Source organism: Felis catus, chromosome D2 (genome assembly GCF_018350175.1).
Source record: "Felis catus isolate Fca126 chromosome D2, F.catus_Fca126_mat1.0, whole genome shotgun sequence".
Taxonomy (NCBI): Eukaryota; Metazoa; Chordata; class Mammalia; order Carnivora; family Felidae; genus Felis; species Felis catus.
In genome coordinates, this window is record NC_058378.1 from 78,096,866 (window position 1) to 78,109,483 (window position 12,618).

The window sequence follows — 12,618 nt, forward strand, 5'->3', positions numbered from 1 at the left end:
TAAATAAATGTTAAAAAAAAAAAATTAAAAAAAAAAAAGAAATAAACCAGCATACCAATGTGTTATTTCATCGATAAAATAAATTTAGAGAAGATGGCTAAATAAAGAACATTCCAGGTTGGGGGAGGATTTGAAAGTGCACAGGTGGTTCTCATCCTCTACTTTGTCCCCCCTTTAGCCCCAACCCCCAGCACAAACCTGATGCTCAAACTTTGTTTAAATGTGTGAATGGGGCAAGCCCTAGGCCACCCAGTTTGTCATCACCCCCACCCTCCCGGAAGTCTGGAAATACTAGGATGGGCCGGGATAGAGCTGAGCGGTTGTTTTGTCTGAGCTTTGTTGAGCAGATGAGCCAGAGAGAAGAAGGCTTCCCCGAGGCCCCACAGCAAGTCAGTGGCCAGGGTCTGACCCAGTCTAGGGCTCCTCACTTAGCACTGAGACCACCCCACCCCGGCCATACAGGACTCCGTTCAAGGGCAGGACCCACCCTCTGCTTCTTGGTGGAAACCCCTGCCTGTCTTCTGGCTCATACGCCACCTCAGCCAGAGGTCTGGTCTACAGGCTGCACCCCACCTGCAGCAACCTGGACCCTGGTGCACAGAGAGCCCCCCACCCCGGGGAGCCAGGCAGTCCTGATTTGGGCACTCACAGCCTCCCACTGTGCACACACAGACCCACTGGGTCCTGAATCTTCTAGAATGAGGTTCCTTAGAGCTGGCATTCAGGCTCTGAGGTCAAGACACTCCAAACTGCCAGGACTCCAGGCCTCTGGGTGTACTTTCCACTTAGGGAGGTTAACGTCATGTCCAGGGGTCACACACAACTAGTCCCAGAGCCAGAGTCGGAATTGGATGTTCTTTCCTGGGTACCCCACTTCCCCCCACCATGGGTGACTGGATGGAGGGGGCTGAAATGGGCTCACTGGGAAGCTAGGGAGAAACTTGTCCCTGGGGTGTTCGAGAAAATGGCGAAGCCACCAGAATCCCCCTGTACCGGGCATGGGAGATTTTGGTACGAGGTGGTTCTAGCTGAGAGCTGTGCTCTTTGGGGTTCGATGTCTGAGCCCCCAAAGGCCTTTGTTCTTGGGGTGTCTGGCTTGGCTGGGCCCATGGGGCATATATCCCAGCACACGGGGCACCACCGGGAAGAGGCCTTCAGAGAAACTTGCTGGGAGCTGTTTCCATTTCTTTGTATTAGTTGTCTTTGCCTTTGGCTAATAGCTCAGCTTGACAGAGCTCTATGGGGTTGTATGTGCAGAGGGCTTTGGAGATGAGCTGAAGGCCTGTGGGGGGTGATAGACACAACCAAAGCCAGGGTCCTGCTTAGGGGCGCTGGGGAGTATGGCACTCTGGGACACTTCCCTAGAGTGGCCACTAGAGAGCGCCCAAGGGCCAGCTCCCAGCTGTGCCCCAGAAGGGGTGCCTGGAGGGTGTTTCTAGGCTTGCCCATGACGGACAAGATGGTCCAGGACAAGGTATTTCAAACTCTTTCACTGAAACCTTACGTGGGACCTACATTCCAGGGACAGGTAGCTGAGAAAAGTTTGGGGTGAAGGGAGAGAAGCGGCAAAGCAGAAATCTGTCCACTTGTGCACAGATATCTGCTGACATGAGATGGTGACCCACACAGAAACAGATACACACATGCATACGTGAACACGTGTGTATACACACACACACACACACACACACACACACACACAGTGCTCACCCATGTGCATAGGCAGAGCAGTGGGTAGGGACTGGTACATCCATTTACCGAGTCAAGAGATGTCTTTTGAGCACTTCCTAAGGGCTGAGTTTGGTTGCTGGGTCCTGTGGGGATACAGGAGTGGGTAAGGCATCGGAAAACACCCCACAGAAACCAACTACTCTCCCGAGCAGAATGTGGTTTGTCAGGGGAGGTAGAATCACAGATCTGAGGGTGAGGAGGGAGGGACATTTAGAGGTGCCTCCTATTTGTGGAGAGTTTTATATAGTTCTAGAACTCCGTTACGAGTAGGCAGATCAGTTACTTTCCTGTTTCACTTTATAGTTTGCATGACTCAGGAAAGGCTGCACGTGAAGACCCTGGAGGAAACATGTCTCGGGTCTTATGAGCTGCACTGCCTCCAGGCTGCTCTTACTGTAGCTGGGACTTCTGTGAGCCCTGGGGTGGAGGTCCAGGACTTTGATGGACCGAGACTCCCAGGCATGACGGATGTGGCCCCGCCACCCCACCTCCTGGCTTCCGGACTGGGCTTTGCAGACGAGGTCACAGAGTGCACTGCAAGATTCTGCCACGGCCCCCGGAATGAAAGCTCTTGACTTTGTCCCTGACTGTTAGGCAGTTCTTAGTTGTCGGAGAGAGCTGATTAAAAATCATCTATCAAGAGGGTCACCTGGGTGGCTCAGTCAGTTGAGCGTCCAACTTCAGCTCAGGCCATGATCTCATGATTCATGAGGAGGAGTTCAAACCCTGCATTGGGCTCCCTAGTGTCCGTGTGGAACCCACTTCGGATCCTCTGTCCCCCTCTCTGCCCCTCCTTCTCCCTCTCTCAAAAATAAATAAAACATTTAAAAAAAAAATCACGTATCAACAAAACAAATCATCAGGCATGGTTTTAATAATGTAAAACTCTCCAATTTTTAAAATTTATTTGGAGAGAAAGAGTGTGTGCGCATGCGAGGGCAGGAGGGGCGGAGAGAGAGAGGGAGAGAGAGAATCCCAAGCAGGCTCCATACTGTCAGCGTGGAGCCCGACTTGGGGCTCGAACCCACGAACCGCGAGCTCATGACCTGAGCCGAGACCAGGAGTCAGACGCTCAACTGACTGAGCCCTCCCAGGCACCCCCAGACTCTCCACTTGTTATTTAAATGTTTTTGTCGAAACACTCCTGGACACTCGAGCTAGAAAACAGAGCACCCCAGAATGCCAAATCTGGGAGGGATCTGAGAAGCTTCCAGCGCAATCTTCTCCTCTGACAGACGAGGCCTGAGGACTTGGGGGTGGCCTCTTCACGGAGGCCCTCTTAGCGGATCTTCCGGGTTACCCCGGCTGCTGTAAAGAGACGTGGAAACAGGGACAGCTCCGCTCCCCTGAGGAGCATGGCCTGGGACCTGCCACCCTTCCCAGAGCCCCTCGGTGAGCACCACCCCCACAGCCCCCAGCTGTGCTCAACCAGGCCTGGAACAGGAAGTGCTCGGAACCTTCCCTGACGTTGCCATGGCGCCCACGACCCGGAAACCAAGGGCAAGCTCTCCCGGCCAAAGCACCTTGGCCCCTAAGAAGAGAAGGGTGAGCCCCAGATGTCATGAGCGCTCTCGGGATTCAGAGTCAGAAGGTGAACGGCCCGCAGCAAGCTTGTAGTTCAGAGACCGGTGCAACGAGGGTGTCTCTGTTCCACAAGCTTCTCTGTTAAACACAGCCGTGGCGGCGAGGGGGCTTGAGAGCAGTAAGTATGGCTGGTGCTTTTCCATCCCCGTTAGAGAAGGAGGGGGTCCCTAGTGACCGGCACTGCCCGGGCTTGGTAGGGAGGGGCTTCGGGGGCTCCAGGCTGGGAGGCAGGAAGGCCTGGAAGCTGAGGGACCAGCACAAAGAGCAAAGTCTGTGACCAGCCTACTTACAGACCTCCTTCGGTGCCTATCCCTTAGTTAAGGGCGAAGAACTGTGGGTTCTCTCCCGTTTGGCCTCATTGGAGCCACGTGGCCGGCACAACAGCAGAACTTTGTCAGTCTCCTGGCGGCCTTTAAAAAGTCCGAGATTCTTCTCTTGATTTGCTGAATAACCCACCCTCCAAGTTGCCCCGTGATTACTCTTGTGGCAGAATACAGAATCTCCGGGCTAATCTCCTGTTTAGAAGAGACCCTTGGGAAAGTTCTTGAAAATGGAAACCTCACCTCTTTTGTCTCCCAGGTGTTTCTTCCCCCGCCCCCCCCCCCCCCCGCACGCCCGAGGGTCCTTGCCACTACCGCTCATGAAAATGCTGAATCCGGTGAGTAGACGAATTTCCCAAGGGGGCAGGCGGTGGGGAGCCGCGGAGGCATCTGCTCGCGGCTGTGCCGCCAACGTTGCCACAGGGGGATGGGTCGCGCCACCGAGGACCCCCAGCTTTACCGGCTGACCCCGCTGTCACAGCAGTCCCGCTGCCCGAGCCGGCCACTGTTCCCGTCTGACGCCGCACGGGACTGCCTCTAGGTCCCCACTCCACCCTTTCCCATCGCCCACCATTTCCAGGCACTAGAGCGTACTTCCCAAACTTCATCTGACCATGTTAACATCATCACCGTCACCGTCATCATAGGAAAACCAAGAGACTCAAAGGTTAAATGACTTGCCTTAAGGCCATACAACCCACTGGTGGCGATAACGAGATTTGACCTTAAATTCTCCATCCCATGGCCCCTGGTCTCCCCACCCCCCACCCTGCTGGTGACTGGCGTGGCTTAGGAACAACTGTATCCATTCCTGGGGGGGTCCCTCGTGGTCCACTTTTCCTGGCGAGGTTTCTTGGAGCCACCACGTCTAAGGTTATATTCCAAATATTCTACTGCTCCCCTAAGGAAACTGCTGAAAGGGTTGCTCAGTCAGTTAAGCGTCCGACTTCGGTTCAGGTCACAATCTCACGGTTCGTGAGTTCAAGCCCCACATCGGGCTCTGTGCTGGCAGCTCAGAGCCTGGAGCCTGCTTCAGATTCTGTCTCTCTCTCTCTCTCTCTCTCTCTCTCTCTCTCTCTCTGCCCCTCTGCCCCTCCCCTGCTCATGCTCTCTCTCTCTCTCAAAAATGAATAAACGTTAAAAAAAAAATTAAATAAAGGAAACTGCTGAAGCCCTAGGACCTCAAGGAAATGTCTCAGTAAAAGTCTCTTCCCAGTGGCCCAGGCGTCCATTCCTGAGCACACACCCAAAAGAATTGAAAACAGGTGTTCAAACGGAAACTTGCACACAAATGGTCACAGCAGCATCGTTCACAGTCACCAAAAGGGGGAAACAACTCAAGTGCCCATCAGGTGACGAAGGGATAAACACAATGCAGTCTCTACGTACGACGGAATATTATTCCCATTCAGGGAGTGAAATTCTGACACCTGCTACGACAGGGATGGACACTGAAAACACTACGAAAGAAGCCAAGCCTAAAAGCCCACATAGTGTATGATTCCACTTATGTAAATATTCAGAATAGCGGATCCACAGAAGCAGAAAGCAGGTGAACGGTTGCCAGCAGCTGGGGGAGGGGAAGTAGGAGTGACGGCTTAATGGGTACGAGATTTCCTTTTGGGGGAATGCGCATGTTCTGAACTGGAGAGCAGGGGGGGCCGCGTGGCCTCGTAAACGGACCAACTGCTACCGAGGTGTATGCCGTAAAATGGTGAAGGTTCTGTTTTGTGTATTTTGCAACAATAAAAAGCAGTCCCTACCTAGGATCCCCTCAGTTTGTTAACCTCTCAGAATCCCGCGTGAGGATGGGCATTTAAAGGAAGTTTCTGGACGCATCAACCTGCTTGCGGGTTCTTCAGAGCTACCTGCAAAGAAAGCATCTCTCTCCCCGTTGCCTCTGGCACCTTCTAGCCTAGATTCTAAAATTCCAAATTACTTGGTACCTGGAAATCCTCCGTCTCCTGAATGCGATGTTTGCCTGGAGAGGATGGCTCCTGGCCACGTTTGAAAGTTGACCAGTGTCTTCACATGTGTCTTGATTTCCCTTCTGCTGCACAATTTGGAAAACCTGGCGCATGGGTGAGGTTAAAAAAGGATTTTCTCCCTTCCTTTGCTTCCGACAACAGCGCAGAGCTCGGCTGGAACGCCGGATGGTTGGCTCAACAAACCGGTGGCGTTTTCCCTCAAAGCCCTTCTCCGGAGACCTGCTGGGGCTTTCGCAGAGGTGCAAGGCTTTGAGCGTGGACCTTGATGAGGCTCTGAAGAACCCAGACAGGTAGGGAGATCGAAGGCGCATGGCCGGGAATGCCCTGTGGGGGAACTGCGTTTCTGAGAAGTGCCCCACAGGTGGGTCGCTGGGTTATCTGGGCTGCCGTTGGGACCATCCTTCAGGACGGACTACTTCCTCGGAGGAGGTCCGTCGGTGTGACAAAAGCATGGAGAGAGACGGGCCTTTTTCTTTTTCTTTTCTAGATTTTTCTTTTATATTGGGAGCTTTGGACCCTAACAGGATTCTGTTGTGTTTATCAACGGGGCTGTTGACAAAGGAAACTTAGCTAGTCTTGGCTGCGGGTCTGACCCGAACTCATGAATGGGCATTTCCACCCGGTCCTGGCTCCCCATGTGTGAGAAGGAGGCTCCTCCCTCGTTCCCAAGGTGTTCTCACAGCAGGCTGGGAACATTACTTCTCCATGTGACAAGTTCTTTCCGGCCTGGCCTGGGACATGGAGCTGGACCCTACTGCAGAGGGAATACTTCGCTTCCCTGGTGCTTTGGACATAAGTGTGCCACTACCCTCCCTGGGCTGACAGTACCTGCCTTCTGAGCACACGGTCGAATCTTCCCGAGCGTGGCCTGTACCCCTGGGCGGCACCTGGCACAGACGAGCTGTTTGCTCCACCTTCACCGAGCGAGTGGCCAAATCCTCCCTTTCTAGACCCCCCGGCCAGCCCTGCTCCAATACCCCAGCCCCTCACAGGTGACCATACGTTACACACATTTGGATAAATCACATCCATCTGTGTTTGGTGCCTCGATTCTCTGATGACCCCGGCTTAGAAAAATCGAGTGCTGTGCGTTGCTGTGTTTGACGTTAGCCTTCAGCTATCTTGAACTTATTTTGTATTTATTTCATATTTTGTTTGGGTAGGCATTTGAAGAAGCCTTAGAGTCACAGGCCCTTGTGTTCCTCAGTGCCAAGGCCAGGCTGGGGAAGCGGGCAGTGGAGCTGGGCCTGGGAATATAAGCAAACTGATCCTGGAAACCGACGAGGGCAGCCGGGCAGCAGGAGCAGAAGTCTCCAGAACTTGGTCTGTGCGATCGCTGAGCTGAGCTTCAGGTGGTGGCCTGAGAGGCAGGGCACAGAAGCCTGAGGGTGATGGCAGTTGCTGCTGGGTTTTAGGACTACGAGAAACAGCCTATCAGACAGGGTTAGAATTCCTTCTCTTCCATTTACTAAGCTGTGTGACCTTCAGCCAGTGGCTTAACCTCTCTGAGCCTGTTTCCTCCTCTGTGAAATGGTGGCCACAGCACCTTCCTTGAAAAGTTATCTTGGGTATTAAATCAGACAGTGCACTGGACAGGCCTAGCACGGTTCTAGCACGTGCTAGATGATCCATTAATGGAGTTTTATCTCGATAGCGCGAGCAACCGTTTTGGTTACTGGTCCTGGTGATTTCATTCTGGGGTGTGTCAGCCCTGTGCTCTGCCAGCCAGCAGCCCCATTTTTCATTCTGCTTTGTACCACCTTCCCCAAAGCAAGACACCATGCCTACCACACACAAGCGACACGGCGGGCCTCTCTCCTTGATGATGCGAGGAAGCCGTGGGTCCAGAGGCCAGCTGGGGCAAGGAGGCACTCCGGGAAGGCTCATCACTCATGTACCCGGCGGTCAGCTGACCTAGGCTCAGCTCACATGGGCGGACGGGCTCTTCTCCATGAGCCTCTCGACCTCCTCCAGAGAGACAGTGGACTCACCTGGGTGTGTTCTCGTGCTGGTGATGACAGAGGACAAGAGGCAAGCCCAGGTGCACAAGTGCTTTCCAGACCTTCAGCTACATCACGTACACTAACACCAAGGCAAGACGCGTGGCCAGACTCAAAGTCAAGGGGCAGGACGTCAGGAGTTTTGCAAGTATTAAGCCAAAAGCCCTTTGAGCGGTTCACCGCAAGAAGTCCTTATGTCCATAAGATATATGGAGAATTTCCCCTTTTTCCTCTCTTATTTCTTCATCATGACTGGGGGAACTGAGTCCTCAGCCTAATGGCGCGGCTCCAGAATTTCCATGTGCCACTTCATCCCAGGCTGTCTAGTCCCGAAGGGTGACGAGGACAACTCGTGCCATTTATTCCATTAACTTTCCAATGGTCCTAAAATCAACCTAGCCCTTGAAATTTGTGGAGCCCACAGGGTAAATGGTATACCTTGGCAAGCACCCATGACACCAGGCAAAGGCAATGTGGTTACTTCTGTTGTCTGGCTCAGCCGACGACAGTGATGTCTGTGAGAGTAGGTGAGCTCATGGGCATTGCCCACTGTTTCCAAAGTCCGTTGCCTCACTTTGAGATCACAGTCTGAACCCCTGACCTTGACCAGCGCTTCCCAGACGTGTGACCAAAGCCACCAGAAGGATCGAGGCTGGCTTGGGTCAGGTCCACTACTCCTGTTGGATAAATACCTCAAGCTCTCACTGCCTTCCTGGGGCTGAGTCACCGGAAGCCACCTTCCCCACTTGGAAAGGGCAGCATGTGGTCAATATTATTCTGGACACAGGTTCCCCCACCCATGTGCCCTCCATGAACCCTGGCCCACGAGGGTTCTTGGAACCATTGGAAAAACAGCATGGCAAAAGTGACACTGACCCTATGTGGTCATCAAGTGCCCTTTGGCTGGTTGGCCTTCTTAGCCATGCCACGGAGCGTGGGCTTTCCCCGAGAGCCCTGGGGAGACACTGAACGATTCTCGGTAGGAGACAGGCAAGAGCAGATGTGCGTTTCACGTGGTTCTCAGGCTGCAGCCTCAGCTCTACACCCGAGGGGAGCTCCCTGGAGACTGGAGACTGGCGGGGATTACAGGGTGATAATCATGGCTTGGGCGAAACTCACAGCAATCAGGGGAAAGAGAGAGGGATGAATTCACAAGATATTTGTCAGATCTAGGCAAGCGATCAGATGTGACAACATTCAGTACGCGGGCCTGGACAGCTGGAGGCTGGTGGTGCCATTTGCCGGAGAAGGAGCAGGGCTGGTTTGGGGTAAAACCTGAGTTTGGTTTTTGGACACATTGAGCCTGGGGCATGCATGACCCCTAAACAGAAGTATTGGTAAGTGACTTGGTAAGTTATTGGTAAGTGACTTCCCAGAAATGCCCAGAACCCTCCCTCCCTTTCTCTAGCAGATATTTGTTGAGTACCTACTCTATGCTACTGGACATTATTTTAGACCCTCAGCGAAAGAAGAGTCATGCAGGCAACCAGATATAACCTCAAATACCTTCGTGGTAAAGCCTCCCCGCAAACTGAAAACAGGAATCGAAATTCGGAGCCAGCCATCAGACAAAGCTTATCGTTTGCCAAACCGGCAGTCAAATGGTGACCTAAGGAAACTCTCGAGGGGCAAGATATGATAAGACAGCTTAATAGGTGCTTTGAGGACCCTCACACTAGAACGATACGTGTTGCAGCTGGAGAAAACCGTCAGTATTAACTCCAGAATTTTTTGTTTGCCTTTTCCCTTGAGGTTATGTGTTTCACAAATTCAGAAAATTTTCTCTGAGACCTCGAAGAACAAGCCCGTCCAAAGCAGGGAGGCAGGTGAGTGCTTGTCGCCAGTGGACTCCATCAGAATTCTGCTGCGCTCAGGGCCAAGTGGTTTCTACGGAAGGAAACCCGCTGATAGGCCAGGTTCCTGGTCTCTGAGTTTCAGTTTCTGCCCATCGCACACTGTCTAATGTCACATAGGCTCTGTAAATATTTGTCAAATGCACCGTGAAATGATGCGTGAAACCAGGCTTGGCAAACATATTTTCATATGCTAATTGGTCACAGTCGAGACAGACATGCCGGTGTAAATAAATAGCCTTTGGATCGGTAGACTAAACAGAAACTCCATCAAGGATGGACAGTTCTTTCTTCTCTGTCCCTTTCAGCTCCAACCAGTCATGACCTGGACATCACATTTGCACGGGTCCAAGAGGACTTTTTCTGATTTAGAATCAAGAACCAGGCTAGGTCTGTCCAGCTGGGAAAAGGCTCACTGAGCCTCATCAGGCCTGGACAGGTCAGGTCCTTAAAGGAGTTTTTGGGTTTTTTTTTTAGATAAAGCCCACCCCACACGAAAGCTGCCTGAGGTCAGAGCCAGACTCCTGCCCCAGGACAGGCCAATCGATTTCTTCTCACCTCTGGGTTCTGGTTGACTTGAGGCCCTGAGGAGTAGTCTGGGGCCATCTCCCGGCTCAGAGAAAAGAGTTCTGGGGTGAAGTGTGATGCCTGCCAGGCGTGGGCCATCGTGAAAGCAAAAGTGGGTGTCCAGTGAGGGCACACGCTTTATCCACAAGTCTGCTCCTGCCTGAAATCACCCAAAACAGAGTAGGATTCTTTCTAGCCCGGCACCACCAGACCGTTTCCCAAGGTGACCCAAGATTTGAGATGCGAGCCCACATTCTGAACCGCAGCACAAAACAGTACCATAAAGTTGGTGAGTGACAATGTTAGTGACAGGAGAGGAAACAGGTGCCCAAGCTCACACAGTTAAAATAACGGCAAAGTCAAGAAACAAGTCAATGGGGGCTCATGGCCCTCGAGGTCCCGTCTAGACCTGAGCTTTCACCAGCTCTGCGCTAACAGGAGTCCAGCCTGCAGAGGCCTCCTGCCCACAGCCTCTCATGCCTCACCTGGCCGGGTATCCTTGGGTCCCCCATCTGCCCTCCCATCAGAGTCTCTCTCTTTTTCAATTTTTTAATTTTTTTTAATGTTTTGAAATGTTTATTTATTTTTGAGAGAGAGACAGTGCGAGCAGGAGAGGGGCAGGGAGAGAGGGAGATACAGAACCCGAAGCAGGCTCCAGGCTCTGAGCTGTCAGCACAGAGCCCTAGGCGGGGCTCGAACTCACGCATCGTAAGATCGTGACCTGAGCCGTAGTCGGACGCTCAACCAACTGAGCCACTCAGGCGCCCCAAAGCCTTTCTCTTTTTAATCACCTATACTATCCAAGCATGAGGTAAAACCCCTTGCATAAAGCCCCCTACAGTTTGCAAAAGCCTCCTTTACCTTATAATCTTGTCCCACCCCTGTAGCGGGGGGGTTTTCCAGTGGTCCCCATTCCAAGGGAGGCTTATGAGGACTCTGCCTCCTGGTGACGGGACTTTGAGCTGCACTTTGCTGTCGCCTTTCAAGTGGGTGAAAATTAAGCACCCATACCCAGTAGCTTCAACAGGGGACTGGGTAGTGAGATCGCTTCGCAGGGGATATTTGCCAATGTCGGGAGACATTTTGGGTTGTCACAACTTAGGGGGGGCGGGGAGGGTGCTACTGGCACCCAGTGGGTAGAAGCCAGGGATGTTAAATAACCTACAGTGAACCGGACAGCCTCCCAGCAGAGAATTATCTGGCCCCAAATATGATCAGTGCCAAGGGTGAGACATACCGTAATGGGAAGTTATGGGGAGGCCCCCAAGAATATCCCAGCCAGTGTCCCTTCCCCATGAAGCCTTTCCAATTCCCCAAGTAGAGGAAAGCACATGTCCCTCTGGAGTCCTACAGCTGTTGGTCAGCTGCTCTTAGCCACTTATCTCTTTCTGTGTTGCCTTGTAGTTCTGCTTATTATATCCCCCTGGAGCAAGTGCCCCGAGGCCCACGCTGCCTTTTTGTTTCCTTCCTGGAGGGCCCAGCAAAGCCGGTGCCCATCTGCTCAGTGACTGTGACTGAATGGAAGGTGGGGGGATTGACACGTCTCTTGGTAGGGACGCCGTGGAAGCATTTACTCAGCACTGTGTTCTCTCCTCAGACGTGATTCTCGAATGTCTGGGCTCCAGATGGGAACTCCATCAGCCCCAGCTTTTCCAGTCCGACACCTTGAGCAAGCTCTACCTGATGGCGCTGGCCCAGAGCACCAAGAGGCCCACAAAGGAACTGGAGAGTCTTCTGCGAGGTATTTTCTCCCTGCCACCCAGCACGGAGCCCCAAATGCCCTCTGGTCTGAGGCTCCCCAGCTTTGAGTTTGGTCATCTGTTTCGAGACCAAGGCCACTCTGGTAGATAAGAGCAAGGCCCGTGGTGTGACCTCATCACAGGATTTAACCTCAGTCTCTGGCTATAAAATGGGAAAAATAAATCGTTCTCACTATGTTCCTTTGAAGCCTAGAGAAGAAGGTAATACCTGTGAAGTTCTAGAACAACGCCTGGCATATATTGGGCACTCAGTGAATGTCAGTTATTTTTCTCATAACAACCCAGTTCTGGCCAGCTGAGGTGGAGACTCTCCCTGCTTCTTTGAGAAGAACAAACGGTGGTGTGGAGTCTCCTGACGAGTTTTCTGGAAGGAAGGCATAGTTGTCACATCTGGCCCGATATGCTGGTTAGAGGTTTACGTGTTGTACGTCGATGTTATGTTTCCTTTGCTTTCTCTTTTCCTAACTTCACGTCATTCCATAACGTATTCAGGCCATTTCTTTCTTTCATTTTGTCCTTTTCAACCCTCGTAATTCCCAGGCTCCCCTTCTGTGTCCCCTAAGTCCTTCTCCAGATGCACTGCCTTCTTTGGGCGATAAAGTTTGGCATCGCTTCAGGACGACTCATAAGCAGGGACCATGGAAAAATTCAAGGTTTCCAAAGGCAGCCAGCATGCCAGTCAGGACAGGACTGCACTTCCAGGATGTGGCAGCAAAGTTCTGTTATTCTCCGGCCAGACAGGCTGGCTGAGCCCCCAGCTGCTGCCGCACCCTGAGCCTGGAGAGAGGGCCTGGCCAGGAGGCCTCTGACTCAGT

General features: G+C 52.6%; 1 protein-coding gene across 5 annotated transcripts in view; it reads left to right on the forward strand.

Moving 5' to 3' along the window:
* Positions 1-2,841: 2,841 nt before the first annotated feature.
* Positions 2,842-12,618, forward strand: part of BTBD16 (BTB domain containing 16) — a 46,454-nt gene continuing 36,677 nt past the window's right edge. The window contains exons 1-5 of one of the 5 annotated variants that reach the window (XM_045040776.1): positions 2,842-3,433; positions 3,895-3,973; positions 5,765-5,913; positions 9,376-9,449; positions 11,641-11,784. In XM_045040776.1, coding sequence (XP_044896711.1) covers positions 3,956-3,973; positions 5,765-5,913; positions 9,376-9,449; positions 11,641-11,784 — 385 coding nt within the window. In that variant the 5' untranslated portion in view covers positions 2,842-3,433; positions 3,895-3,955. Of the gene's footprint in view, positions 3,434-3,894; positions 3,974-5,764; positions 5,914-9,034; positions 9,279-9,375; positions 9,450-11,640; positions 11,785-12,618 lie in introns of those variants that run through there. The other 4 variants (XM_019813943.3, XM_019813942.3, XM_006938230.4 and 1 more) reach the window with 4 other exon arrangements.